The 27,306-nt window shown below is 49.1% G+C and overlaps 1 protein-coding gene across 5 annotated transcripts in view; it reads right to left on the bottom strand.

The window, feature by feature from the left end:
• Positions 1 to 27,306, bottom strand: part of SEPTIN11 (septin 11) — an 80,742-nt gene that overhangs the window by 32,527 nt on the left and 20,909 nt on the right. For 3 of the 5 annotated variants that reach the window (XM_083862125.1, XM_083862126.1, XM_083862124.1), the window contains exons 2-10: positions 23,188 to 23,302; positions 20,950 to 21,145; positions 19,710 to 19,896; positions 17,860 to 18,021; positions 16,134 to 16,230; positions 15,122 to 15,290; positions 11,741 to 11,873; positions 11,108 to 11,295; positions 4,485 to 7,916 (exon numbers count right to left, since the gene is read on the bottom strand). In XM_083862125.1, the coding sequence (XP_083718251.1) occupies positions 7,901 to 7,916; positions 11,108 to 11,295; positions 11,741 to 11,873; positions 15,122 to 15,290; positions 16,134 to 16,230; positions 17,860 to 18,021; positions 19,710 to 19,896; positions 20,950 to 21,145; positions 23,188 to 23,302 (1,263 nt within the window). In that variant the 3' untranslated portion in view covers positions 4,485 to 7,900. Of the gene's footprint in view, positions 1 to 3,803; positions 4,024 to 4,484; positions 7,917 to 11,107; positions 11,296 to 11,740; positions 11,874 to 15,121; positions 15,291 to 16,133; positions 16,231 to 17,859; positions 18,022 to 19,709; positions 19,897 to 20,949; positions 21,146 to 23,187; positions 23,303 to 27,306 lie in introns of those variants that run through there. The other 2 variants (XM_083862122.1, XM_083862123.1) reach the window with 2 other exon arrangements.

The raw sequence follows: 27,306 nt of genomic DNA on the forward strand, positions 1-27,306 counted from the left end.
CTGGAGCACTGCCAGGGCTCCTTGTTTCCCACAGGAAAGCATTCCCTGATGCTCTTGACTCCTCACATTCATGTGACCTTCCCACAAACTTCACAACACCCCAGTGCTTTGTGTCACCACCTGGCCAAGGTGCCCAGCACAGGGTTTCTGCTCCAGTGGGGCCCAGAGAACTGCAGGCCAGGAGCCCAGCATCTCCCTCAGGACATTGGGATAAATCTACTCTCAGTGCCTCAAGCCCAGGGACCTTGACAGGGCACAGCAGCCACATCCTAGCAGAGCACTGCTGCTTGTTTCCAATCATTCAGCTGCAATCCCAGCTCACCCTCACACACTGTGCTGCTCTCTGCAGCACCCAGCTTTCCTAAACACCTGAAGGATTTTTTTCTCCAGACATGAGAGTGTGGATCCTCTGCAGCAGCCACACAAGGGTTAACCCCAAAGCACAACTTCTCAACTGGGAGTGGATGGAGTGGCCTTCCCAGCTCTGCCGGGGGACACTTGGTGACAAAAAAAACCCTCCCCATGCTGACACCTCTTCCCCAAGAGCTGCAGCCATGCAGGAAGCTGCTGAAGGCCATCCCTTCTCCCAGCCCCGGGCTGTGGGAAAGCCCCACCGGCCTCTGGCAGCTCCACCCCTGGTTCCACAGACACTGCCGGCAGCGTCCCTGCCTTCTGCTCCCTTCCCTCCACCCTGTATCCACCACCAGCAGATTGTGACTGTTTTCCTTATGAACATGTTCTCCCTGAATATACATTAAAAAAAAAACCCAAACCAACGCCAAAAACTTTTGCTGACACCATCCACCTCTGTAGTGGTGTGGATTTGGTTTTATCAGTTTTATGTATGTATTTGTTCCTTGTATTAAGTTCATTTTTATAAGTTATAATGGTTTGCCCCATGCCACCCATGTTCCACCCTCATTGGTTTCATCCCAACCCCAGTTATATGTCAATCAGAAGTTATCCAGCCCCTGGGCCTTGTCTGTCACTTTGGGGTCTCTCCCAAAAGTCTGGAAAGTTCCAGGAAAAACTCCAACTGATTGGACAAGACTTCAGCTGTCTCCCCACCTGAGTTATTAATTTGTTACTGTGTATGTCATTTATCCAGAGAGCCATGCCCCTTTGGCCCCTGATTTGTCCCCAGTTAGACCCATCCCTGAGTTCCTCCCCCCAATAAACGGTGCTGCAGTCGGGGATTCAAGAGATTGTTTTCCCTCGCTTTTCTCCCCTGCTGCTTCTGCTGAGGGGTGTCTGCTGGGGCAGATACCCTGATGAATAAAGCCAGCAGTTAACCCAGAACAGCCTCCCTCTTTTTTCCTGCCGTCGTTGCTTCACTCCTTCAAGCAAGACAAGAACTCACGGGGTCAGTGAGGTTCATCCTGCTACCGAGCCGTACCCTCATACTGTCGAGGTGTCAGGGCTAGCTGAGGCAGAGAAAGACACCTCAGACACCTCAACAACCTGGGGCAACAAACCCCGGACGTTTAGTACCTGCTCTGTAAGAAATTGAGCCCACTTCCTTCCAGCTAAGCGCCCGCTGAATCCAGCTGTGAGGATTTGGCGACCGGCAGCTCGGCGCGCACCGCCACCGAGCTTTGTAAGAGTCACAGATAAATTTGGCCTGCAAGGGACCTCTAGAGGTCGTGTGCTGCCACCTCCTGCTCGCAGCGGGGCTGGATCCTCCCTCGTCTCTGCCTTTCCCTCTCTAAAGGGAGCCACCTCACCGGCACGCTGCTTGCCCCATCCCATTTACCATTAGTGCCCTTCTCTAACTCCGCTATGTCCTTCTGCAGACGCGAAGTCCAGAGCTGCAAGCACGACTCAAGGCACCAGCACAACAAAACTCTACAGAGCTGCAAAATAAAGGCAGTCTGAGTGAGTACTGGCATTTGGGTTGTGCCCATATGCTTCTTTTTATATTAAGCTTTTAAAATAATTCCATTTGGAGTTTAGAAGTAACAACAACAAAAAGGTGCAAGGACTGAGGAGCACATAAGGAGGGGATTCCCTCTGTAGGGGCTGGGGTGGCTGCTGGGCAGGTAGCCAGCCTGGGCAAGCTGCAGGCTACCATGGCTGCAAAGCCCACAGCCAAGGCCGTGGGGCCCCCAGCAGTGGTCACTGACACGGCAGACTGGCACAGGTGCCCCCACTGGAACAAAAGGCAGACCAAACTGGGCATTTAATGGGCAAGGCGTGTTCTCAGTCAACAGGGACCACCTTTGTGTGCAGAGAACCCTGGGCCAGGGGGACACTGGCCGGCATGAGGCAAAGGCTTGAGCACCAGCATTCCCTGCGCCCCAGCAGCCCTTGGCTGCATGGCTAGTCCCTATTTTCAGGCTGCATGGTTACTCAGTTTTTTTCTGAAAATGTGCAGCTTATTCTACTCCCATTCTACTGCAAGTGGTGGTTCCCAGTTAAGACAAACACCCACAGAGTTCTGCAGAGCAAGGGAGGGATAGACACAGCCAAGGTTTAATCCAGCAGCAATGGCCTCAACCCTGCTCTGTGCTCAGAAGGCTGACCTGAACAGGTTTCACACCTGGCCATCTGCTGGGAGGCACCTGAGGCCTCTGCAGCCTCGAGAGCAGGGCAGGCTCTGGTTTTGGTATCACTGCAAATGCTGTCCCAAGCTACACTTGTGCAAATATTCACAGCCCTTCAGGCTGGGCAACACCCAGCAAGTCCAGCTACATACCAGGCAAATGGGGACAGCACATGCGAGGCAAACACTCAATAACCTTTCTGAGTGTATCTATAAAGTCACTTCCTTGGTTGCAAAGGTTTCCAGGACAAGCAGTTTTCCTTCCACCTGGCTGTAGGGAGCTGACCCTTGTCACTGAAGAGTGCTGCAAAATACTGTGCTTCTGTGCAGCAGATTTCAGCAGAGCCCCTCAGCAGCTGCCATATCACACAGCAACTGCCAGAGGCCAAACCTAGACCAACTCAGGGTAGCTGTACCTTGGCAGGTTAAAGGAAGGGAATTCTTTGATTAAGGTTCACAGATGCAAAGAATAAATCACTAGTATTCGGTTAAAAATAAAAGTGTATCATTCTACACAAAACAACATCCCAAGAGGCTCAGGCTGCCTCCTTCCATCCATCCCAAACCAGCTGGAGGTCGTGACACACGTTTACAGGTTTTGTTTTTACCTTCAAGCAATCCTTTGGCACTTCTCAAGCTTTTCAATTGAGTTCACTTCCAAAGTAAACAAGGTAGAAATTTTAACAACTTGCCCACATTCAGGATTATTTAAAAAATAATCACTAATCAGGCTTCATGAAAACCAAATGAAGTCCTCGATCTAAGTACAGGCAATGCAGCTGAGCTGTAGAAAACCAGAATCCTGCTCTGCCCATAGTGAGGCACAGCCAGAAAATAAGGCCTTGACTGTCCAGGACACGCTCCATCAGTGCCACAGGATGCGACATCCAACTTCACACAGCGACACACTGAGAACATCACCAGGTCTATGGAGAGACTTTCAGCCATGCCAGAGGAGCACAGGATGCCCTTGAGATGAAGCTGTGGTGTCCAAAGCAGCCAGGCTTGAGGCAGAAAAAATAAATCCTCCAGCTACACACACTGAGTATGTTGTAGCTCACTGGGGGTCAGTCAGCCATTCTATGTGTCACCAGCAGTGTGTGCATGTTAATATGGCAAAAAAAAAAAAAAAAAAAAAAAGAAGGGAGGGAGGCAAAAAAGTCCAACTAACCCAGAGCAATGAGTCAGAGTGTGGCCGAGCTCCCTCTGGCAGCCGTTGCCTCTGGCAGTGCTGGAAGCCTGGATGGTGTCGGAGCCGCGCTGGGAACGGGCAGATCCCGCACAGACACACAGCACAGCACACCCTCAGACACATGGGTGGGAACAAAGGGGGAAGGAGAGGAGGGCAGACGTGATGGAGGAATGAGATGGCTCTTCTCCTGGCAGGGATGCCCGGATCCGCAGCTCTTCCAGTGCCCTATGGTCCACTGGGAGAGGGGGTGTGGGGGCTTTGGCAAGGTGACGGTTACATAAAGAAGAAGCTACAGAAAAAGAGAAAAACAGAAGAGAAAAGAAACAGAGGTTCAGAATTGAAATGAAAAAGTGATGGGGTGGGGGGGCAGGAAACAAAGGAGGAACAACATTTTAATATAAGTCATGGGGGAAGGAATGTACTGGGCAGGTGTCACACACACCAACTCTGGCCCGAGCTCCCCAGAACAAGGTGGGGAACAAACTCATGACCACCATAAGAAGTGACTGACAAACACCAGCACGGACCTACAGAGGCACCTCAAAGGCACAGAACAACCTGCTGGTAGGGCAGAGGCTGACAGGTGACCCTCCTGTTGCCCTGCCACGGAACGGCAACAGCAAACATCACAAAGGCCATGCAAAGACCAAAGCTTTGGGTAAAAATATATTTCCTCTCCCCACTTCAAGTGTTGGCACTATTTGGATCTGTAACCTGAAGCATATACAAGAAATAACTGAGCTTATGCTATAAGGTTATTATTCCATCTGTAATTCAAAAACTGAAATATTTTAACATCAAATAAAGTGACAATATCTAACATATGCATACATATCATTTGCATTAACACTGTATGTAGGTTACACAATTGTTTAGTTACAAACATGGGTTATTTTCCAATAGCAAGGTAATAAAGTCCTACATCTATGGTTTAAGGCAATCAGGATATTAAAAATACAAGATTTCTACCACTGTTCACAGCTTGGTTTCCTGTTAATTAAAAAAACCCTTCATGTTTGCAGAGCTCTGTGCTGGCACGTGCTGGTGAGAGCACCACAGATATCACACCCTGCACATGCAGCCCGGGCCCTTGGAGAAGGGACAGGGAAGGGGACTGGAGTCAAATGGACAGATCTGATGTGGTCACACACAAAATGACATTTCCATCTGCACTCGGACGGTTTGGAAGGAGCAGAATGAGAGCTGCCTGCAGAAACATCAGTCCTGTTTAACATGGATGTGCTTCCAGGGAGACACAAATCTCCCTGATGGGATTTCGAGCTGTCAGGAGTGGCAGCTCTCCAGATGGAGAGGAGCCTGGGGTGGGTGCCAGTGCCTGCTTTCCCCACTCCTGGAGCGCCACAGGTGATGCATTTCAGGATGATGCATTTCACAACCACGAGCTTCCAAGGGCACCTTCCTACTCACTGCCCTCCCTGAAAGGAACTGGGTGACCCCCAGGAGGTTCTGGGGGAGCAAACCTGTATCCATCTCCTGCTTTCCCACGTGTGTCCCCTCTCTAGAGAGCAGCCACAGCCCCTGGCAGAGACCTGGATTGTCTTTGCTTTTCCATTCTGGGGGTTTCCTTCATGCCCTGGCAACATCACCATCCCAGAACAAGCACATTTCAGCGTGCCCTCCTGCTCCTTTGTACCAGCCTAAGGACTGAAATCCACCTTGTCAGGAACATGCAGTTTTAGAGGAGTTTGAAGCACTTGCAAGTAAGTTAAAACTTGGAGAATCTCCCAGAAAAGCACAGCTGGACTCCTGTCAGGAGCAAGGCAGGAAGGGTCAGTGTCCTCCTGCTGTACTTACATGCAAAGGTGAAAGCACATCCAGCCAGACCTGAGGTTATCACTCACTCCATGCACATCAGGGGCTACTGAGAAAAAAGGCATGGGGAAAGAAAAGCAACAAGTGCAGCAAGAACAAGCTAAACATGGCCCAGGGGTTCAAGATGGGAAAAAAAAAAAGTTATTACCATCTCCTCTGGCAAAAAAGCCAAAACAGTACCTTTGACATCTTCAAGTTTGTGGTTTATTCCCAGTTTCTCCAACACAGCTTGTTTCCTGCTGGAGAAAAACTCAACCAAAAAGACACTAATGCACTTGGCCACAGCTTTCTGTCAAAAAGAAAAAGCTCAACTCAGCTGATCTCCCCTGCTAAACATCCCCTGAAGGGCTGTTAAATGAAGCAGGAAAAATAAATGTTAAAATTAAGTTTTCTACTTGGCACAAAACACTGGTAATTAAAAAGAGGACATGCACAGAGGCAGCTGAAGCAAAGCATATTGCCACGAGCACTCGGTGATGGGCATGTGATGTGACTGTAAAAAACTCATGCAAACAACTCAAACTTCTTCCTTCATAACTCAAGATTTTAAAGCTGGGTTGGCCAGAAGCCACAAGAACCAGAATTTCATTTTTCCGAACAACCCTGCAGCAAACCTATTTAACCTGATGAAAAGTGCATAGTTGGCAAGTCCAGGAGGGAAAAAAGCCAAACCCAAACAACAACAATAACAACAACAACAACAACAACAACAACAACAAAAAAAAAAAAAAAAAACACCACAAACCAAACAAACAAACAAACAAACAAACACCAACTATAAGAGAAAAAAATTAAAAATTTGCAATTATAAAAAGGTCAACTGTTTTATTTCCAGATTATTTATCCATTTTTGCTGTCTATCCAAGACATGGTACATGGATATCCTCTTCCTAAAGCCATGCTTAAGTGGTGAGGGTTAAAAAGCAAGACAACCCACAAGCTAACCTCCATGCACTTCCCAATCCAGCACTTGAGGAAAAAAGTGATTTTAAAAAGTGAGAATTCTGCCTTTTCCCCCCAGAGAAATTCCATCCGGAAGCAGGCAAACAGCTGTAGTGGAAGACTCAGGCAGGAAGAGTTTTGTGTAAGAGGGCTTTAAAGAAGGCAACAGGAGACTGCCTAGCTAGGGGCAGAGGAAGTAATCCAGGAGTCATAGGGTAAGCATTGCTCACCACTCCTTGGGAAGGAAGGGAAAGACTGTCTGAAAGCAATGGCATGGAAAAAACACTTCAAACAGACCCACTTCCACTGTGTGCTGGCCAGAGAGTGGAGCCTGGCTTATCCTGCATCTCCTTGGTGTGTTCTAGGGACACCTGAATGGGAGGGACATTATTCCTGCTGTAGGAGAGCCTGGGGGGCAGTGCAAGCAAAAGTGTCTCCAGGCACCTTCTCTCCCTTGACCTGGAATTCTGGATCCCACAGCCTTGCAAGTAGTCTGTATTTAAGTTTGTGCAGGAATGCTCCTGGAAGCTCCAAGAGGATGCTGAAGGCTCTATTTCCCCCCTGCCCAGGAATTTGATTCCATGAGGGCTGCCAAGCCTCGCTAGGATCCTGCCCATTGGAAACCAGGTAGGATTTTAAGGGAGGTTCCAAAGGTTTGAGGCAAGGAGTGCAGGGAGAGCAGTGCTGGGAATGGTTCTTCCCAGAGGCAGCCACAGTGCTGAGCCACGGCTGCTCCACTGAGCTGGAAGGGAGGCTGGAAAACCAGGCCAGCAAACCCAGCCAGGGCCGGGGCAGACAGCACAGAACAGGAACTAATACAAATTATCATGCAAATGTCACGGCATGCAAGGTCAGTTACACTTGGTTATCTACACACACCCCCCTCCCTCTCCCCGGCAGGAACTGGGGCTGCTGTGACACATCAGCTCCTGAAGGAATGCTGAACTCCAGCTTTAGCCATGCCATGGGCTGGGCTGGCTGGGATATTCCTACAGCACATTCCCTGGGGCTGGTGAATCCAGGGGCTCCCACAGCACAGGGCTCCTGCAGCCAGCAGCACTGAGGACACCTGAGCCAGTCAATACCTGAGCTGCTGACATCCAACTCTGACTCTTGGTTCAGGCTGGGGGCCAAAAATAATTTACTGCTGATGGTTTTGGTGAGAAAAATACATGGTATCATCATTATCTCGTCCCTCCACCCACCCCTGAACTTCCACTCGCATACAGTCCTGCACCCAGTCCTTCTTCCTTCTTGTTCCCATTATGTTATTAGATGAGTTAATAGTTATTCATGTTAAAAAATGGAAAAAAAATAAAAAGAAAACAGATGGCAGAGACACATTACTGCAAAAGCAGGTGAATGCAGGAACATCCTTGGCTCGACAGGCTTTATGTGAAGCTTGCACTGCAAGTTAAAAAAACAGAACAAAAAACAAAAAAGTTAGCACTAATTGAACTCAAAATGCAAAAAAAAAGTCAAGAAAGCCAGGAGAGCTGACACCAGCAACCCGCTCCAGTGGGTGGGCATGCAGATGGATTATGGAATTACAGAGACATTCACCCTCGAGGCTGGGCTCTACTCCAGGCTATGACAAGTGAAAGTAAAAAGAAAAGCTGTGGGGACAGAAGCACTGACCAACGAGCCCTGTGAGCTGGACCAGGTTACAGCCTTCCACTGCAGCACTCAGTGGCTTTAGGGCTCTTTTGTTCCCAGCTGGGACATGGCTATAGGTGGCCAGCTTGGGTTAATTCCCATGGGCACCCCTGCAGAAGGTAACTCAGATATCTCACACCTGAACACCAGGATGTCTCCAAGCACTTTGGCTTTTACAGCTAGGTCAGATCCTTTCAGGCACCACCATACCCTTTTTACAGGGTGTTGGGCCAAGCCCTGACATGGACACTGCAGCTCAGGGACTGCTTTGGGACAGGCATGGCCCCTGATGGCCAGACCAGGCACATTGGACTGGAAACTTAAGTGGAAAGGAAACTGAAAAAAAAAAAAGTTTTAGGCTTGGCTTTCAGAAGCAGCTTTAAATAAACCGAGACAGAACTCAAACAGATGGTCCCGGCTCCTGGGGGGCTGTGGATGAGCAGTGACAAAGCAGCGCATGTTGAGGCATGTGGCCATCTATCTACCCAGCAGCAGGCAGGCACCAGAAGGCTGCTTGCTGCTCCCACTGGGTCTGTTACAGCCTGAGAGCTCTCTCCACACTGGTCAGGTTGGAGGCACAGTCCCATACCAACACTACAGCAGGGGCTCGGTCAGTGTGCTCAGCCCCAGGTCCAGGCAAGTGCCCGAGTCTGCCCTGCAGCCACCCCTCCCTTCAGTGCCTGGGGGGACACAGGTGTGCTGTCCCCAAACACTGCTGCTGTCAGGACAGAGCCCCAAACATTTTAGATGAAAAAGAGTATAAGATAAAGAATTTCTGGAGGAATAGTCTGGAAATCAGGAAGGCCAAGCTCTCCCTCATGGAGTCAGGCCAGCAGAGGATTTCACCCTGAGCCTTCCCTCCAGCATGCACAGCGCAGTGGAAAGTCTCTGTTGTCCCAGCTGAAGAAATCTGATCCCACCTTGAGGGAAAAAAAGCATTCCCATGAATTATTTTGTGGGGAGGCTGTGAGGATCGGGCATGGCAAGGATTTCCTCCGGCAACTGCACAAGAAGCACCACAGGCCATGGCAGCAGAGAGAGAGGCTGGAAGCCTTAACTACACAAACTGCAGCTCCACATTAGGGTGCGAGGAGAAACTGAAAGCCTTTAGAAAACTAAGGTGAGCTACAAGGCAAGAGCATCAGCATTTCCCTTTAGAGCCTCTGTTAGTAACTCTGACACTAGAGAACACCTGCAGCAGGTACAGCACCTGGCGTGGAGCGACACAAAGGACACACTAGAACAGGGGCATGTTCCTCAAGGCTGGATTTCTGTGAATGCAGCAGCAAAGCAGAACCAGCATTTGTCACAGTCGCTGGGAACAGCCCTGTCTCATCCACAATGCTGGAACCAAACAGGAGCTCACACTGACCACCCAAAGGGACAGAACTGCCCACACCATTCTGTACTGCACTGGTCCTACAGCTAAGAGACAAAAAAATCTGACTTGCACAGTTCTTAAAAATGTTAGGCTACCAACTCTGAGAGAAAAGGACAAGGGTCTTCAAAACTTTCTATTCTTTTTAGGGAATGCATCACCATATCTGAGTTCTCAGGTGAGTGAAGATGAGTGTCCCAGCCTATCTGCAGAAGGGTGTTTCAGCGTGCCTGGGCCGCAGCTGCCGACACTTGCTGGTCCCAGCGCTCAGCCCGTGGGTGTGGTGAGTAAGGATCTCTCCCCGAGCAGAGCACAGCACACAGCACTCCAGGATCCCAGAAGGGGCCCAGGGCCACGTCCTCAGCCAGCATGGAGCAGCACGGCTCCATAGGAGCCACATCAATTTACATCAGCCAAGGAACCAGCCCCAGGCCCTTCCCACCCTCCCCGGGCAGCAGCCACCGCTGTGGGGCACTGGAGCAGTGGCAGGGATGAGGGCCAGCAGTGAGTGTAAAAGCTGTAAAACCCCAGTGCACTTGCAGCACAACTGCTGCCACACAGCTCAGGCCAGGCTGCAGCTCCCAGGCTGCCACGGGAGACACAAGTGTCTAAGCCACGTCCCTGCTGGCACTGGGCTCTTCAAGGGGTGACAGCTGGACGTTCATCACCCTTTAAGGAACCCTTCTCTCTCAAGCAGTGAAAGCAGCATGGAACTGTCATTTTTGTGTGTGGGTTAACCAAGTGTTTTCCAGTGAGATTTGCTGCATCCCCAGCTTTCCCAATGGCAGCTACCAACTAGGCACCCTTAGCACTGGTGATTCACAAAGGACTTGCATGAGCATCCTCTTACTAGGAATGGAAAAAGCCAGGGGAGGGTAAAGGATTACACTCCTAGGGTACAAATATAAAATAGTAAAAAACAGTGCCATGATCTCAACTAAAAGGTAAGGGTTTCTTAGCTTATTATGTCAACTTGATACAACCACAAATGCCATTTAACTGCAATTACAGTACCATAGTAGCTTGTTTTTCTAAAAAAATACAAAACCAAAGCTTCTTTTTCTTTAAAGCAAGCTTCCAAGTAATCACTTTTGGCACTAGCATTGCCCATGTAAAAATAACATGGTGGTTTTGGTTTCTAATTTACTTCTACTTACAACTATAACCTTAAGGGATGGGAACTGGAGACTACCAGTGAAAGAAAGGACGGGTAGCAACTCCCTTAATAATTCTGGCTCAGGCAGATAAATCCTGAGTCCAGAACATCCCATAGTTCCAGAAGATGCTGGACAGATCAGAAATCAAAACTCCACCATCCAATTGCTCTCCCACACCAGTCAGACTTGAACATAAAATTTGAAGGTACTCTTCTAGAGAAAAATTAAGATCATGTCCCTGGCCCACCCTTTAGAAAAAAAAAAAATTATTTGATCAGGCTGAGAAAAGGCCTGTTTCCAGTCTGGTAATGGGGAAAAGCAAATACAGACATGCAGCAAGAAAGAAAAAAACGACCTCCCAAAACTTGTAACAAACCCTACAAAGGGTGTGGGTGACATCCGCTTACTTTTTCTTGTCCTTGTCTTTCTTGGTTTGTTGAGAACCTGCCTGCTGAGCCTGTGACTGTAATAGCTGAGCTGCTGCCTTCTTCTTCTGGAAGTTGTTCAGCTCTTCCTCAAGTTCCTTCTTTTTGTCTTCCACCTTTTTCTTCTCCTCTTGGTGAGTCCTCTTTAGATGGTCAAACTTCTCGTGAAGCTGCCGGGACAGAGACAGAATGAGAACTGGCTGGGAAGGGAAGAACTTTTCACCCTGATTTACTGGTGGTGATGCCCCAAGTGTTCCTCCCTGCACTGACTGCATGCCTTCAGCCTGTCTCACTCAGTGAGAAAAGCCCTGCAGTTAACACTCCCCGGCACACAGAGAGCGGGAATTCCTGCTGCTGTGGGAATCCAACAGGCCTCTGGACACTCCCAAACCCCCCCATTCCATCCCTCAGTGCTTTGTACCTGGTGGACTCTGTCAGGCTTGAGCAAAGCAAGGGAACGTGGGCACTGAGGGCTGTACTCTTGTCTGCACCTCTGCAGCAGCACATGCTCCTCCAGGAGGCCTGAGGAGCAGCTCCCTGCCCCAAAAGGACATTTTCTGTAACAGCCCTGCCCCAAGCCCTCACAGAGAGCCCTCTGGGTTACAATATACTCACATCCTTCTCTGCTTCCTTCAACTCTGCTTCCTTCTCCTTCACTCGCATGACAAACATCTGCCTCATTTCGTCCTCCTTCTTCTGGAGTTCACCCAGGAATTCATTCCTCTTTGCTTCGTATGTCTCTTGGAGACTGTTAAAAACACACAAAGCCCAGTCAGAGCAGTGCTTCAAGCACGGCCATGAGCTTCTGAGCCTTTGGAGACCTTAGCACTACATTGTATTGTCAAAAACCAGGGTCAGAGGCCCCAGGCTACAGCAGAGGCACGATCACCTCCACCAAAACCCGTCCCAGCTTGCTAGGTGGCAGCAGTGGGATGGAATGGGAAGGAAGAGCCGAGCTCCCTGCTCAGGATCCCGTGCATCACTCAGCAGGCAGGATGACTGATCCCCAAGAGAAGCAGCAGCCTCTATGTAAGAGCCTGCAGCTATCTCCAATGCCCATAGGGCTTATGATCCCTCAGATCACACCACCTCCCTTCTCCCTCTGTTTGTCCCAAGTCTCTTCACTCCAGATGCAAGATTTCCCAGGGGTGAAATCTGCCCCCGTGTAGTTCATTAAGCACAATACTGACACAGAGCAGAACTCATTATCACTACTCATTGCTAATAGATTCAGATCAGAGGCTTGATTTGGATAAAGCCATCCTGGGAGACCTCCCTTCCTCCTTTGGCCTTCCCAAACTACCAGCAGCCTTCCTCCTCCAAATAGCCACATTACTGCATTCCTTAATTCCCCCTCTGCTCCTTGGCATTCCTTTATTTCCCCACCACTGAGATAGGCAATGAAGATTTGGGACATCAAATACATCGTCCATGTACTGCCGAGATTTTTAAAGCCTCTTAGGAACTCTGGACATCAAATTCCTCTTTTGTTTTATTCCTTAAATGGATTTGGATAGCCCAGACATAATGATAGTGTGGGAATGATAACTATTTCCCCCAAGCGACTTTTCTGAAAATGCATTTTTTAAGTGAAAACTCCACTGAAGTCACACAGACACACTGCATCCCTGTGCCTAAGGAACACATTAACCATTGGGCCAGTGGAACATCCTAATTCCACTAAAGTCAAGCTTTTGCTTTTCCTGGCAGTGTTGAGGGTTTTGATGGCTTTTTTTATTGGTTGGGGGTTTTTTAGGGGATGCAACCTTGAGCTAGAGAACACAACCTGTCAGATTATCCCAAGCCTTGTATTTAACTCTGCTAATTAACAGGCACTTCAGCTACTTCCTAAAATACTATCCAGACAGGATGCCCAGAGCTGTTCTGGCACAGCACTGGCCGCCCCAGAGAAATCACACCATTCCACATGACCACACCAGCTTCCTACACACGGGAGCAAAAATACTGATTCTAAAAATGACAAAAATCCTTTCTTGGGAGAGCAGGGCAAGAGCCATCTTTGGATTCTTAGCTTATTCTTAAATGCAGAACCAAGCCTCTCACAGATTTCAGGAGACTCAAAACAAAATCTCCCAAAAATTCAGTGTTGGATTTAATCCTCTGACTGTGGACACTGAAACTTAAATTCCTAAGCCCTTCTGAAGGATCTGGCAAAGCCTAAGGGCAGGTGAGCCTTTGCTGCTCAATGAGCACAAACTGAATCTGCAATTAGTGACACGTCCTAGGGAGCAGCGGAGCCTCACGGAGTGAAATGGAAAACTCTGCACACAACTCATCAGATCCTGGACTGCAAACCACTTCTTCCGAAGCTCAGTTCCAAAAACACGATGCTGGGTGATGGGCAAGCAGGAAAGGTCTGGCAGGAGTGAGAAGGGCAGGGGCTTCCTGTTAAATTGTCCCAGGTTCAAAGCTTAATTCTCTGCCGCCGTGACTCTGACTTCCAGAGGAGCCAAGTTCTCAGAGAAACTGGCCTGGCAACTCCCAGGCTGCATGTGAAAAAAACCAATTACAGCCCTAAGGAATAACAGTCCAAACCAACTGGGATCCCTGCAGCTTCTCACAGGCAAAGATGACAAGGGAATTGGCTTTTAAGTACACAAACATATGAAGCTAAATTACAAGAGTAACTTGATTTCCCAACACGCCCCCACACACTGAAGGATGCCCTGGCAAATAATATTATTTGAAAAAGGAGTATTTTGAAAAGCTTAACAGGAGTGGCAGAGAATCCAGCCCACAACAGACACAGAAGAGCAGAAGGATCTCTGTGCAGAGAGAACCCATTCCATGGAGTTGATGCCTGTTGGGACCCTGGTGCTCCCTCCTGACCTCCTGCAGCCTGGCCAAGCAAGGTGGGGGTCTCAGACATCACCAGTCCCCCTTTTCCACACCTCACACAAGCCCTTACACAGCACCAATCATTTACTGGGACCTCCTGCCCTGCTCCCCTTGAGATTTGCCAAAGGCTCCCTGCTCCTGGCTGATGCAAGCTGGCTGAAGAACTGCAGTTCCTGTGGCTCCCAGGGCCAAGATGCAGGGAAAAGTATCCTTTTGATCCCTGAGCTCAGAGAGAACATCTCCCTCGTTTCTGATATCCATCAGCCTCGGCCAAACAGCGTGGGATCATAGGTTTTGTTTGTTTATTGGAGGGAGAAGGCACCCAGAGTGAACTGCTCTGAACTAGCACGTACCAGATGGAGAAATTCTGTACGTTTTCATTTCCTTTCTACTTATAGCTTGGTCAAAAGAGGCCTCATGTACAGGAAGCAATGGAAATTCCTCAGATTCCTCCAAAGGAAGGGCTGAGCCCATCTTAAGCCATTGCTCTCCAGAAAGGAAATCCAATAAAGCTTCACACTTGGGCTTAGTAACAGAACTGGGCTTGACTGATTCCAGCAGAGTTTCTGCTGCAGAAGAAGAGCAGCTGCATCAACTCAGCAAGTCAGAAATAAGACCCCAAACCAATGCCAAGCCCTGACACAGGCTGTGTGTGTTACAGGGGCAACCTCCCACCAGTGCACTGGAATTCTGACTGCCTTCCCCAGGAGGCAGAGAGGAACGTGGGATGCTGTAAGGCAGGGGGTGCAATTATTGGGGAAAAGTTGGGGAGGAATAGGAAACAGGAAATGAAAGGAGAAAACAAACACTCCCTCCCAAATTCCCACACAGCTGTTGTCCCTGGCTAATGGCTTGGGCTTCAGACCAGTAAAGCTGCTTGACAGAATGAACTATGTGTCCAGCAATCAGCCAAACCTCAAGCATGAGGCTGTGGCACCCTCTTCACAGCACACCTTGGAGCAAAGCTTGTGAAGAGGCTCAAAAGATCACCTACCCCAGGATGTCCCCAAGGCATGGGCCACTTCCTGTCACATGGACACGGCTGAGCTTTTCCTGCCTGGAATTGCAGGCAGCCCCGAGCAGCAGCAGAGCAAGCTGGCTGCAAAGCAGGGCAGTGCCTGAGTTGTGTGTCCCTACCTGAAGGGTTTGCTGTCCGGATCCGTGTCCTTGAATCCCATCTCCTCCAGCTTGCAGCGCCTGTAGAGCTCGTAGTGCCGGGTGTGTGTCTGCTCCCGCAAGTCCTCCATGTTCACTCGGATCAGCATCTCCCGCAGCTTCACAAAGTCACAGTGGTTTTCATTTTCAACTGCAAAAACGACAGAGTATCCACAGAGAGAATGTTAAACCCAGGAGCTGGGCTCCCCCTTTCCCAGAGTAGCAAACCTCAGAGTTCTTCAGGCACACAAGCAGAACTCCAAGCCCACACCAAAATGCCTTGCTGAACTGGGCTGAAGCCAGCTCACACCAGCACGGGCCTGAGTTCCAGGCCTGCTCTGGATTTGCAAGATCTCTGTGCTGCCCATCTGTCACAGGGCTCTCATCTCCCCATCCATTTTTGCACCAGCAAGGTGATGATCCGTTTGCTCACAGGATTTCACTTCCCACTCAAACCCACTCAAAATCTTAGCATTCACAAGGGCTCACACAGGCAAAGTCTAAACTGAATCTCAAACTATCTGGTCCTAGTTTTCTGGGAACAGCAAGAACCCAGCAGGATGCAGGTCGAGTCCAAGACCTCTCAAACACATCAACTTCTTGCCTAACTGTTTTTCCCAGTATCATCCTCTGGTGAATGCAGCTGAAGTCTCAGAAGCTGCCTCAGGGTCAGCTGGTATCACTGAGAAGCCAGAGAGTTTTGCAGAATTGCACTGTGAATGCTTCCCTGCAGCTTCCTGGGCCATTCTCCAATGGGATACACAACTGAAGCTGCAAGGAGACCATCACCATCTCAATCCTTTACTTCTCAGTGCTGGTTGGAAAGCAAGGATCAGCTCTGTACTTTTGTCAGCTTCAGTAAAGCCTGGGCTGCAAGCAGATCTAAGCTGTGCTTTCTCAAGCCAGATTTCGGTCAGGGCCATCCAGAGATGAAAGTATCTTGGATCTGGAGGGGACAGGATGAGAAGGCCTTGTTTGTGCCTTGGGAACGTACCCTGCACGACACCCCATGGGTACTGCCTGGCCTTGGCCATCTTGTTGCCAATCTTCACTTCTTCAGTGCTGCCAACCACAGCAAAAGGAAGATGGACCTACAGAAAGGAAAGGGACAATGAGGCCGGAGATTTCCTTTGCTGCCTTGCCAGAGATTGTTTCTCGAGAAAGCTGTTTACTGGGGCAGCTCTGCTTGGTTTAAGTTGTTTAAACGCCTTTGCAATTCTTCTGGTGTTTTAGGAAGAGCAACAGGACAATCTGGATGAGAAACCTGATCAGATTTAAAGCCCAAAATTCTAAAGTCCTAAAAATACAAGATATGTACATATTTTCCAGTTAATTACAAAGCACTACACTGTCTTAAGCACAGAACAAGTCTTACAAACTGGAACTGAATCTGAACACCGAGAAAAAAAAACTGTGAAACAATAAAAAAGAAAACAAAGTACATCCTCTCAAGGAAGGTAGGCTCAAAATTCAGGGGGATTTTGCTGCTACAAAGAACTGCTAATGCTTCCTCTTAATCAGGGCAAAGCTGTGAGCAAGGGGAAGAGCAGAGCTGACCCAGCCCTGGGCTGACACATCTGAGTCACGGAGCTCTGCTCTGTCCAGGTCTCTCCTTGGGTGTGGTGGTGACAATCTGGGACCTACTCCCAGAAGTGTGGCTGCTGCCAGGAGGGAGCTCGCCTCAGCTGCCAGCCCAGCCCCATGGAACTCTCCCTGCCTTAAAAGCATCCAAAGGGGCTGGGTGCAAGCTCTGGGAGTGGGAGCTGTGTTAGCCAGGCCATGGTCAGAGGCTGGGTGGGAGGGGAAGATGTCGGGGCAGAGATGGGATTATCTGGCAAAGGGGTTTCCCAGCAGCCAGGCTGCACCTGAGGAAGGCAGAATACTGTACACAAGGCTCCCTGGTAGAGCCACATCCCCTCTTTGTGCCAGCTTCTCCCTGCTCAGAACAACACAGACAGGGAAGAGAGGCAATAGGGAGCTTTGGAGAGGGTCTAACATTCAGCTGGATGAGATAACTGCCCATCTACAAGCAGTTGAGAAGGAAAACTCACAACACTCTTCAAGTAGCAAGGAAATAGCTTAATCTGAGTGCACTTGCTTTAGGACTGGCACATCCTCCTGGGGTCAATCAACACCTCACTGCCAGCAACCCTGAGCTCAGGTTCTTCCCTTTGCACCCTGTTTGCACCGTCAGGCCCACGGCAAACAGCTGCTTCCCTTGGTAACCCCCACTAGGATGTTTGGTCTAGTCTAGCCCAGAGTGCCCTGTGGCCAGAGGCAGGGGAGGAGGTGAAAGCCAGAGCTACTGATGGCCACGGGCCCTGCGGAGAGCTGGAACAGCAGTGCCGGTGCCCTGCTCCCACCGGAAACCGAAACAAAGGCGGCAGGGGATGAATCACCCCTACTAAGCAGCAAGTGGTCGTTTGGGACAGGAAAAGCCAAACCTCAGCTCTCTGCCCTGACCACATTGGGGCCCTGCCTCCCATCCTCTTCCTTTCCCGAGACGGGAATGCTGCAACAGGGGAAGGGTGTGAAAACAGGGGAGAAGTGCTTGTCACACAATGAAAAGTATCAGACCAGGTATCTCCAGCCCCCCAAAAGCCTTCTGGCCAGGCTGATGTCTGTGCTCAAATGGCAGTTTTAAAGCCAAGTGAGACACAGCAGGGCCATCAAGGCCAGGCCCAAGCAAAGCAAGGGCAGCCAGCCCCCAGGTGACGTACACTCATGGTGGCATTGATCTCGGCCACTGTCTCCTCGTCTGTCGGGAACTGGTAGATCTGGACGCCATTGCTGACCAGCTCGCTCATGATTTTGCTCTTGAACTTGTGCAACTCGTTCTTTGCAATGGTGTCAGCCTTGGCAATGATGGGGATGATGTTCACCTGCAAGACAAGACAGCACCTCCGCATACAGGACTGCACAGGTTGTGTCACTGGAAGAGGACAGAGCAGGACGTGCAGCGACAGCCCTGAAGTGCCACCAGCCAGCACCCCCCCAGCAGATGAACTTCCCTGGGGCTGCTGCTGCCAGCAGCACCACCTCTGACAGGATTTCCAGGCAGCAGTGATGATGGCCTTAGAAAGAAGTCAAATGCAATTTGGCAACGTGCTATTTCCTGTCCTGTCGTACTCCCCTCCTCATCCAAATTGGCTGGACAGGAAATGTTGTCATAGATTATTATGAGCTGCTCCAAAAAAAAATAAGAGAGGAAATGACCATCTCTGCACATCCCCTGGTACTGCAACTGCATTACTGTGGGAGTCACACTCAGACAACACAGCCTGTCACAGGCCCTGGCTTGGAGAGCGTCACCAGGGACACCAGAGGGGCAGCAGAGCTACCGTCACCCCATGGGAAGCAGATGGTGCCTATCCAGCCCTGGGACACACAGGACAGGGACTGGCAGTAAAACAGGCACACTTCCCCCACCCGTGTGCCCTCATGTGCCCTTGGACACCACTGTACTGCAGGAGCAGGGTTCACTCCTCCCTGCAAAGCTCTGAGATGAAAGATGAGTTACTGACTCTCTTCCCTAGACAGGCTGTTGGCAAGGATAAAGATCCTGCCTTCCTTCCCTTTCTCGTCCCTCCAGAGGGACAGTTTCTGCTTTTGATCTTGCAGGTTTGCTTTTCCCTGCAACAGCAGACAGAAATTGTATAAATATCCTCAGATTACTGAGGATAACAGTAATCTCAACCTATATGGAGGGGTTTTAACTACAGTACTTGAAAATCCTCTTCTATTACATCACATAATTCTGTTTGGAGTTATTAAATCCCTCTTGGCCAAAAGATAGAACAGGAATGTCAATTAGCTCACTTGGTATAAATCTCCATAACCTTATTTTCAGTTGAAGAAGGCAAGGAACTTTCTCCATCATCACATACAACCCAATCAATTGGCGTCTCTAGGAAACAAAGAACCACTGTCCTGCAGAATCAGGATCCAGTGAGTCAAAGGTGCACAGTGGATTGATTTAAATTGCTTAATCATGGCAGAAAGGAGCACAGAGAAGGCTCAGTTTAGCTACTCAGGCTCTACATTTGTACCTCAGTTATTTTTCCTAGAAGGGGTGCAATCTCCTTTGAACCATGGTTTAAACCAAGCCCGTGAGGGTACCTGGAAGAGCAGATGCCAAGTAACATATTTATTCGGATTCTTGTTGATGACATTACAGCTAGAACACCACTGCATTTGCCACAGCAGATCAAATCACTGTTTTTGTCTAGCTGGATGTGGTCAGAGCGAGCAGACACAGCACTTCCATTTGTTTTTCAGTGATTAGAAAGACGACCTGAACTGTCTTTATTGACTTTAAAGATTAGCTGGGGAGCATATGGCCAAGTTCCCTACCTGAGGTAGAGCTGGAAAAGAGTAGGAGTCCAAACTCCCAATAAATCTCTGCAGCATGTGAAGGAGAACAATGACCCATTGTAGCAGTTTGCCCAAGGTACACTCCTCACACTTCTTGTCTGCAACTCTCCACTCCTAAACCCAGACATTATTTTCCTGAGCAGACGGCAAGACAATGAAAGCACCAGAGGGCCGTGGTGACACAGGCAGCAAGTACCTTACTGTCCAGCTTCTTCATGGTGACCAAGTCCAGGGACTTGAGCGAGTGTCCGGTGGGAGCGATGAAATAGAGGCAGGCATGGATCCGTGTGTCGTGGTAGTTGAACAGGGATCTCTTGATCTTCAGCTCTTCCTGCAGGTAGGCTTCGAACTGGGCATCGATGTATTCTACTATGGGCTTGTAACTGGAGAGAGAAGGCACAGAGAAAACCAGGGAGTAGTGCTGGGGCCACACAGCCCATGAATGGACACTCAGGAAGCTTCAGGGGAGGTCAGAATGGTACAGGACAAGCACTGCTTTTAGGGCCCTCCCCACCAACCTACAGTCCCTCCTTCACGAGGATGTGTTTCCACTTGGTGCACAGGCAAGACATAACAGACATGACAGCCCTTGATTTTAGATGCGTGGAAACCACACAAGACTGCTACCCCTGAAAAATAATGTTTGTGAGTCTCTTCAATTAAAGTCTGAGCTGCTGCTCTGCCAATCTCACTGAAAATCATCTAACATTAAAAAAAATTAAACATGAAATCATGACATACCCCCTAGCTTGTCCAAGATCTCATCATCTTAAAAGAGGGACAGGAGAGTCACAAGATAAGAGGGACTTTTCAGGAAACTGAAGCCTGTGAGCAAAGCTCAGAAGACAACTGTACTTTGGACTTTGATGGGACCATGTTGTTGGAGAAAAAGCAGCTCATGCAGTGTAACATGTCCTTATTCAAATTAACTGTTCGTGCTTCTCGAAGGAAAACTATTCCATGTGTTCCCTCTCCACCAAGGGCAGCTTCATGAATATCACTAGGTGGGTCTGTTGCTCTGGTTTCTTGGCTTATGGAAATTCTGTCTCTAACCATTCTGTCTGAAAACCTCAGAGACACGTGCAAAGAAAGCAGTAAGGCCTCATATCAGGAAAAATATTAGAGAAAGCTCCATAAAAAAAGCAGAGCAAAGGAGAATTGGGAAGCCTCAAACTGGAGGAGGACAAAGCAAATCACACCCACCACAGCCATATATGTGCCAGGACACAGCAGGAGAACAAAAGCTCTCCCTAAGCCCTGCTGCCCTGGGCCTGCCCTTCTCTCCACAGGGAGAGAGGAGCATCAGGATGCAGGAGCAGCATCACTTACGGGATTGGGAAACACCCCCAGAACAGCGAGGGACCTGCTGCCCACAGAGGGAGGCCCTGGAGAGCACAGCAGCACTGGGATTTCCATACCAGCAGAGCCCTGTTTACCTGTCATCCTTGTTGATCTGATCTCCAAAGCCCACAGTGTCCACGATGGTCAGCTTCAGGCGGACGTTGCTCTCCTGGAGCTCGTAACTCCGCGCTTTCAACCGCACGCCGGGCTCGTTGTGCGTGGCGGGCTCGCTCTCGAACTTGGTGTTGAACAGAGTGTCCATCAGCGTGGACTTGCCGATGCCAGTTTCACCTGAGAGGGCAGAGGGAGTGTCAGCATGGTGCCACTGCTGCCCCTTACCTCTTTCTCTGGCACCCTCCCCAGGGTAAGGAGTTATTCCACTTGGGGAGCAGTGAATTTAGGCTGCCTGCACATTGCTAAGCAAGATATTCCCTGCAGGAACAGATGTCTTCAGAGACAGTCCCCATCTTTAGCAGGACTGACCCAGGAACTTTCTTTATGGTAGCAAGTTGTAAGTTCTCTTAACTCCATGTCTGATTCCCTGATTTTGTTTCAGCCTTTCTAAGGCAGTTGTGTTGTCTCAAGATCATCCAAAACCCATGATGCAACTCAAGACAATAAAAATCTGAGACAGAGAAATATATAGAGTTCTTTTTTTTTAAAAAAAGGCACGCTGCTTAAATACCAACTTTTTAAACTATTACAGTTTCACTAATCCCCAGTGCAATCAGTAACATGGATGAAAGCACAGCCTAAATCCCATTTTTCAGTCGAAACTGTTTGTTTAGCAATTACACTCTCAAACAGCCATTGCTACCCATGCTGTGAGCAGGGGTGGGTTGAGGCAACTCACATGGAAAGCCAAGTCCTAAACTGATGTCACAGACTGGCCATGGCTGAAGCTGTGAATTTTAGGGAGCTCCTGATGGGAACTGCTGCAGTCTATGCCAGGTAGGCTCTGCAGCATTTCACATCCCAATCAGAAGTCTCACATTACAACACTGAAGTTAATTGTGTCCTCTCTCAAATCCCAATTTTAAACAATTTTTTTCAAGGGTGAGATTTCTGTTCCTTGGCCAACTGCAGCAGCCTGTGTGAAACTTTAACATGGGGTGAAAATCCGTGGATGGGCACATTTCACAAGAAAAAAAGAGGTGGATCAAATTGCTAATGGAGACATATTAAGTCACACTAAGAAAGGCATATTTACTGCAAGAGAGAAAGGCAATTAATTTATGCCATTTTGATCAAAGAGCTGCCTGCTAATCAGACTGTTCCCTGCTGGATTGAAATGGTTTTATGCTGCTCGGAAGAGTCACGTGTGGGTTGGGAGCTTGAGTGTGCAGAAGTGTAACTATTCTCTTATCTCCTCCTTTCACATGCAAAGCTACAGAGAGGAGTCAAGTTTGCCAGATTTCTTTTCAGGCAGCTCACAAAAATTCTCAAATTGCTGTAGAAAAATCACAAGCAGAGGGTTGTGGGGTTTTTCCAGCTAATTAATGTAACTAATTAGAAGGGACAATACTCCCCTCCTGGAGGCTTAAGTGAACAATGAGTGGAAAGATGATGTTTGCAGCCTCCACTGCCAAACTAAGAGAAAAACCCAGCAGTTTTGTCCATTTACAGAACCAGATTCTGGGTTCACTGGCAAGCCAAAGCTGGCTTGGCTCACAGCTCCCTGGGGCTGAGCAATGGATTTCCAACTGTGAGGTATCCACAGAGTACCAAGACAGCAGCTACCTCCCCACAGCCAAGAGAAGATGTTGCCTCCTCGTATTTCACCCTCTGAACAATTTGGGAAAAGTAACTCAGGCTATTAAACCAACTTGCAGATTAAATACAGCAGAGGACAGGTGACAGGCTTTGTTCTCCAGTAACATCATTTGGAGACTAAAAATGGCATTGTTTCTAAGTGGAGAAACTAAGAATGTAAGGAGACAGGGAAACCCTGGAAGGGAAGGAATGCAATTTGGTGAGAAACAGCCTCCACACCCAACCCAGAGAAAAGCAGATTTAAGTGAACATCCTTTTAAAAATACATTTAGTTCCCAAGTTCACTCAGTTTCCTTAGGGGCAGCCTTTGGGGAAGGAAAGCAGAACCACTGGATGATCAAAGGGATAGATTTCAACAGCTAGCAATTTCCATGGTTTGACTCAGAGGACAGGGCAGAGAAAGGGGAAAGAGGAACACTACATTTCACTGTGCAGCAGCTCTGGGAAGACAAGTGTCACTTCCCTGCCAGTATGGCCCGCAGTGGCTGAGCCCTGCCCTAGGCAGAGGGAGAAGGTGTGAATGTGGGGCCGTGCTCCGAGGGCCCATCAGGGTGACCTACCCACGCACAGGATGTTGAAGCAGAAGCCCTGCGATGTGGACTTGTTGACCAGCTGGTCTGGGAGGCTGTCGAAGCCCACGTGGCCAGACAGGGACAGGTTCCTGAGGTCATCGTTCTGTAAGACCCAGATGAAAAGCATTTAGCAGGGTTGCCACACCCCTGTCAAGGAAGAAATCCTGTCAGAATTGTGTTAAGGACACAGAGGATTTTGGGACACAGGATCTGTGTCTTAGGTTTCCGTCCCAAACTCACTCTCTTTTTCCTTCTATCCACCTCTGCTGTGGGGCTCAGGAGCTAAAACATCCCTGACGCCAAGGCAGGCAAACACCACCACATTGGTTCTCCATGCCCATCATCAATAAACCACAATTCTTTACCAATCTGCAACACCCAAAATGTTGTTTCTGAGGCCCCAGCACCTCTAGGGTTATTCTAAGATTATTTAGGCAGACCTCTGGAAGAGAGAATGGAACACCGTCAAAGCTGTGAGCTGAGCAGGTCCTGTTTAGTTGGTGAAGCAGCTGAGGCCGTGTCCTTCATATCCACTGCACAGCTACATAGCAGAAACCAGCCAACCTTCCACTTCAGAACTTCTCCAGCAGCACGGGAAACTCCCCAAACTTCCCAGTGAGGCTGCCTCTCTCAAGAAGCACACTGAGGAGTGACAACAGGCTGTGATAGGGCCCTGCCTGCAACTCCAAAAGCTCCTCCTGACAGACACCTGCGCAGGCGAGCAGAGAGCCAAGGCGATGCTTTCCTTGGCTCAGTGTGCCAAAGAGAAGGAGCAGCTCTCAGTCTTGCTCTGTCCTCCCAGGCCTAGAAGGAAAATGCCAATATTGTTGCCCTTTTCCTTCAACCCTTCAGCATGGTGACAACAGGATAGCACTCAGATAACTCAGATAGCAACTGTGCCACTAGACCCAGCTAAAAGCCTTTCCAGCTTTTCCAGGCTTTGACAGGGAGGGAATAAAGCGAGCATGCTGCTCTGCCATGCCTTGGTTTACAAATAACCTCATCTGACACAAGGTGAGGAAGCATGGCACCATTCCCAGTGTTTCCTGTGTGACCTACAAAGGCCCTGGTGCTGCCTCTGCATGTCCTCAGCAGGAAAAGAAGCCGGGCCAGGCAGCCTAGAGGTGCCAGTCACCCCCACTCTCCTCCTCAGCTGCTCGGGGGCTTGAGCTGACAACATCCAACACCCCAAAGCTGTTCCGTGAAGGGCAAGGGAACAGACCTGGCAGAAGGGAGGTTTGAAACACCCTGCAGATTGTACTGGGGACCTTCCCACAGCAGCTGTATGGCAACCCACAGAGAAGCTGGGAAGAACAAGCCAGCCCAGTTATCTCTTCCCTGGCAAGTCACAGTTATACCAAGGTCCTGAGCACAGTAAAACAAGCAAAAAAAAATCCCCACAAACTTGGTAGACCTGGAGCAGTTCTGCTGATACTTTGCAGCATTTTTCACCTAAAGTTTGTTGTCCTTAATTTAGAAAATACTAACCTTTCTCCAAACCCAAACCCTTCCAATGGAGTCACTCCACCAAGGTCAGAATAGATTACAGTTGTAGGCAGTCTCAGCCTGGTTTAAAGATGCTGGAAGCACCAGCTTCTTTCCAGAAAATCAATGGGCTTTGGACTAGACATGGAGAACTCTTTGGTTGTTAAGAATCAAAAGCAGAGGAGGACTTCCCACTCTGTGCACAATTGCTGAGCAGCTCCACTTCCCTCCTTAAAGCATAATGGACCAGCCACCAGTCTCAGGGAGAAATGAGTTACATCTGGGCTGAGTGTTGATGAAAATAAACTCAGACCTAAAGAAATACAAAAATTCCCTGAGAAATGAAACATCTCCAAGTGAAAATGTCTCAGGAGTGCCGTGAGTCTGGGCAAAGGGCTCTTTTCTGCCATGCTGACAACACAGAGCCTGGCCCCTGTGCTAGGTACCTGAGCCTTCTCTTAGCATCTAAACCAGGCTTGTCTGTAGGTCAGTGTCAATTTACCAGCCTGCTCACCTCCATCTCTCTGTGTGCTGGGAGCTACTCACCAGCACCACACCACAGAAGCTTAAGGTGATGAAGAGATGTCACCTCCTTCACTTAGGCTCAGTAAAGAAAAACCACCCAGAAAGACCATCACCTCATTCACCTCCAACAGGGATTGATTTCCCTGGAAAAGGCCCTGGGGTTGATGTACGATGTGAATGGGTTAAATTAAATATTTGTAACATTACTATTTCTGAAATAGTGGGCTTGGATTTATGATCAAGTGAAGGGAGCTCAGGGCAGATCCCAAAAAGCGGTAAGTGCCCATGATTCACAGGCTTCACACAAAGTGGTGGGTGTTGAACATCTCTCAGCACAGCACCAGTATCTCTTTCCCTGATATATTTTGGGAAAGTAAGTACTGCCTCGTCATCAGTTGCTCAGCAGGAACAGGAGTTAGACTCATCTCTTGCATCTGTGTCAGTTATTTTTGCTGCAGACCTTCTCTGGTTTATTTCCCTCCCCTTGATTTTGTTGTTGTTCTTGCAAGTGGCAAACACCAACAGAGGAATAAACAAAAACTATCTCTGCACTTCGCAATGCCAAGTATTTTTCACAGGCTGGGCTGCACAACAGGAGACAAGAGCAGCCTGATATCTGCTCAAAACATCAAAACACTCGTGAAAAGATCTGAGGCCTGAGGCACAAGGCAGAGATGAAACACAAACCCAAGCATCCACCTCTCCCAGTGTTCCCAGGATGCAGCACTACTCTCTGCCCGAGTAGAGCAGACACAGAAAATAGCTGCAGCTCTGCACAAGCCCCACAGATACACAGTTTGGAGGAGGCAGGAGAGCCAAAGGAACTAGATTTCTAAATCTCTCCTCCACACACAAACAAAGCCAGTTCTGCAGCATGCAGATGCCTTTGGAAAGCTGACACATTTTTGGGGAAGCTGCAGGCTGCTTCTTCCAGAGGAAAGAGGTGCACATCCTGCATAACCTCTTACTACTGCAGCCAGGCCTCTGCTCTTGCTTTCACCTCTTCAAGGGGACAGCTTCATCCACAAGGAAAGGAAGCCTCTGCTGGAGAGCAACGAGTCTGATTGCTCAGGGTATCAGCAGCAGAGCAGGCAAATGAATCACACTTTCCGTCTGGCAGAACAGAAGTGTTGTAACAACAAGGGGACGCTAAGTCAGATGGCCCTGCCTCTCCAGCTATGAACTGCCATGACAAGCTCCTGAGCACAGTCAGTGGGCTGGGCTTGAGCCCAGTTGAGTCATCCCACTGAGGACTGGGCATGAAGAGCCTTGGACTCAAGGCTGAGATGGCTCCTGCTCCACCCCACAGCCCTCTGGTACATCAACAGGAATAGTACAAGCATGGATTTATTCCTCCTGCCATGTGGCTCCTCTTCCAGAGGAAGCCAGCAGTGCTGCTCAGTGCCTCAGCCCAAGTGGAAAGGTATCTATCTCATCACCCTGCCTCAGTGCCTGCTTCCCAAGTGCATCCCTCATTTCCCCTCAGAGGAACAGAGCTCAGCACAACTCCTCCCTTTGCCCAGCACTGCCCCTAAACATCCTGCTGGACTAAACTTCTCAGGAGTCACTCACAGAAACAGAGTCCTGGGAGATGCTTTGGTAACCACAGACAAGTGGCAGTGTCTGAAGTACTGACCTCTTACAAGCACATTAAAGGAGTACCTACTTGGCAAGCATCTCCCCTTGCTCCCAGCTTCAGGATCCATGGGCAAGATGAGCATGGAGCTCCAAAACTGCAGCTCCACAGCTGATCCTGCAGAGATCAGCCACTTTGCACCAGATGTGCTGCTAGACTTGGGTGTCTGGATGTTCTCAAGTCAGAGAGCTTAAGACATCCCAAAAGCACTCTGTTTTTTAAACTCTTCCTTAAGGCAGTCACGTCTCCTTTACTGAGCCTCGCATTCAGGGCATCATTTCCCTCCCTCTTCCTATACCATCCATGAGCAGGAAGTGATTCTGAACATCCAGAGCTATGTGCTAACCCCTACAAAAACTACAGAGTAACATGAACAAATGAATGCTTGTTTCTTGGGAAAGATGCTGATCACTTGCCTTCTCTTTGCAGAGAGCCCTACAAGGCATCCCACAGTCAATATT

Source organism: Zosterops lateralis (genome assembly GCF_965231275.1).
Source record: "Zosterops lateralis genome assembly, chromosome: 5".
Classification (NCBI taxonomy): Eukaryota; Metazoa; Chordata; class Aves; order Passeriformes; family Zosteropidae; genus Zosterops; species Zosterops lateralis.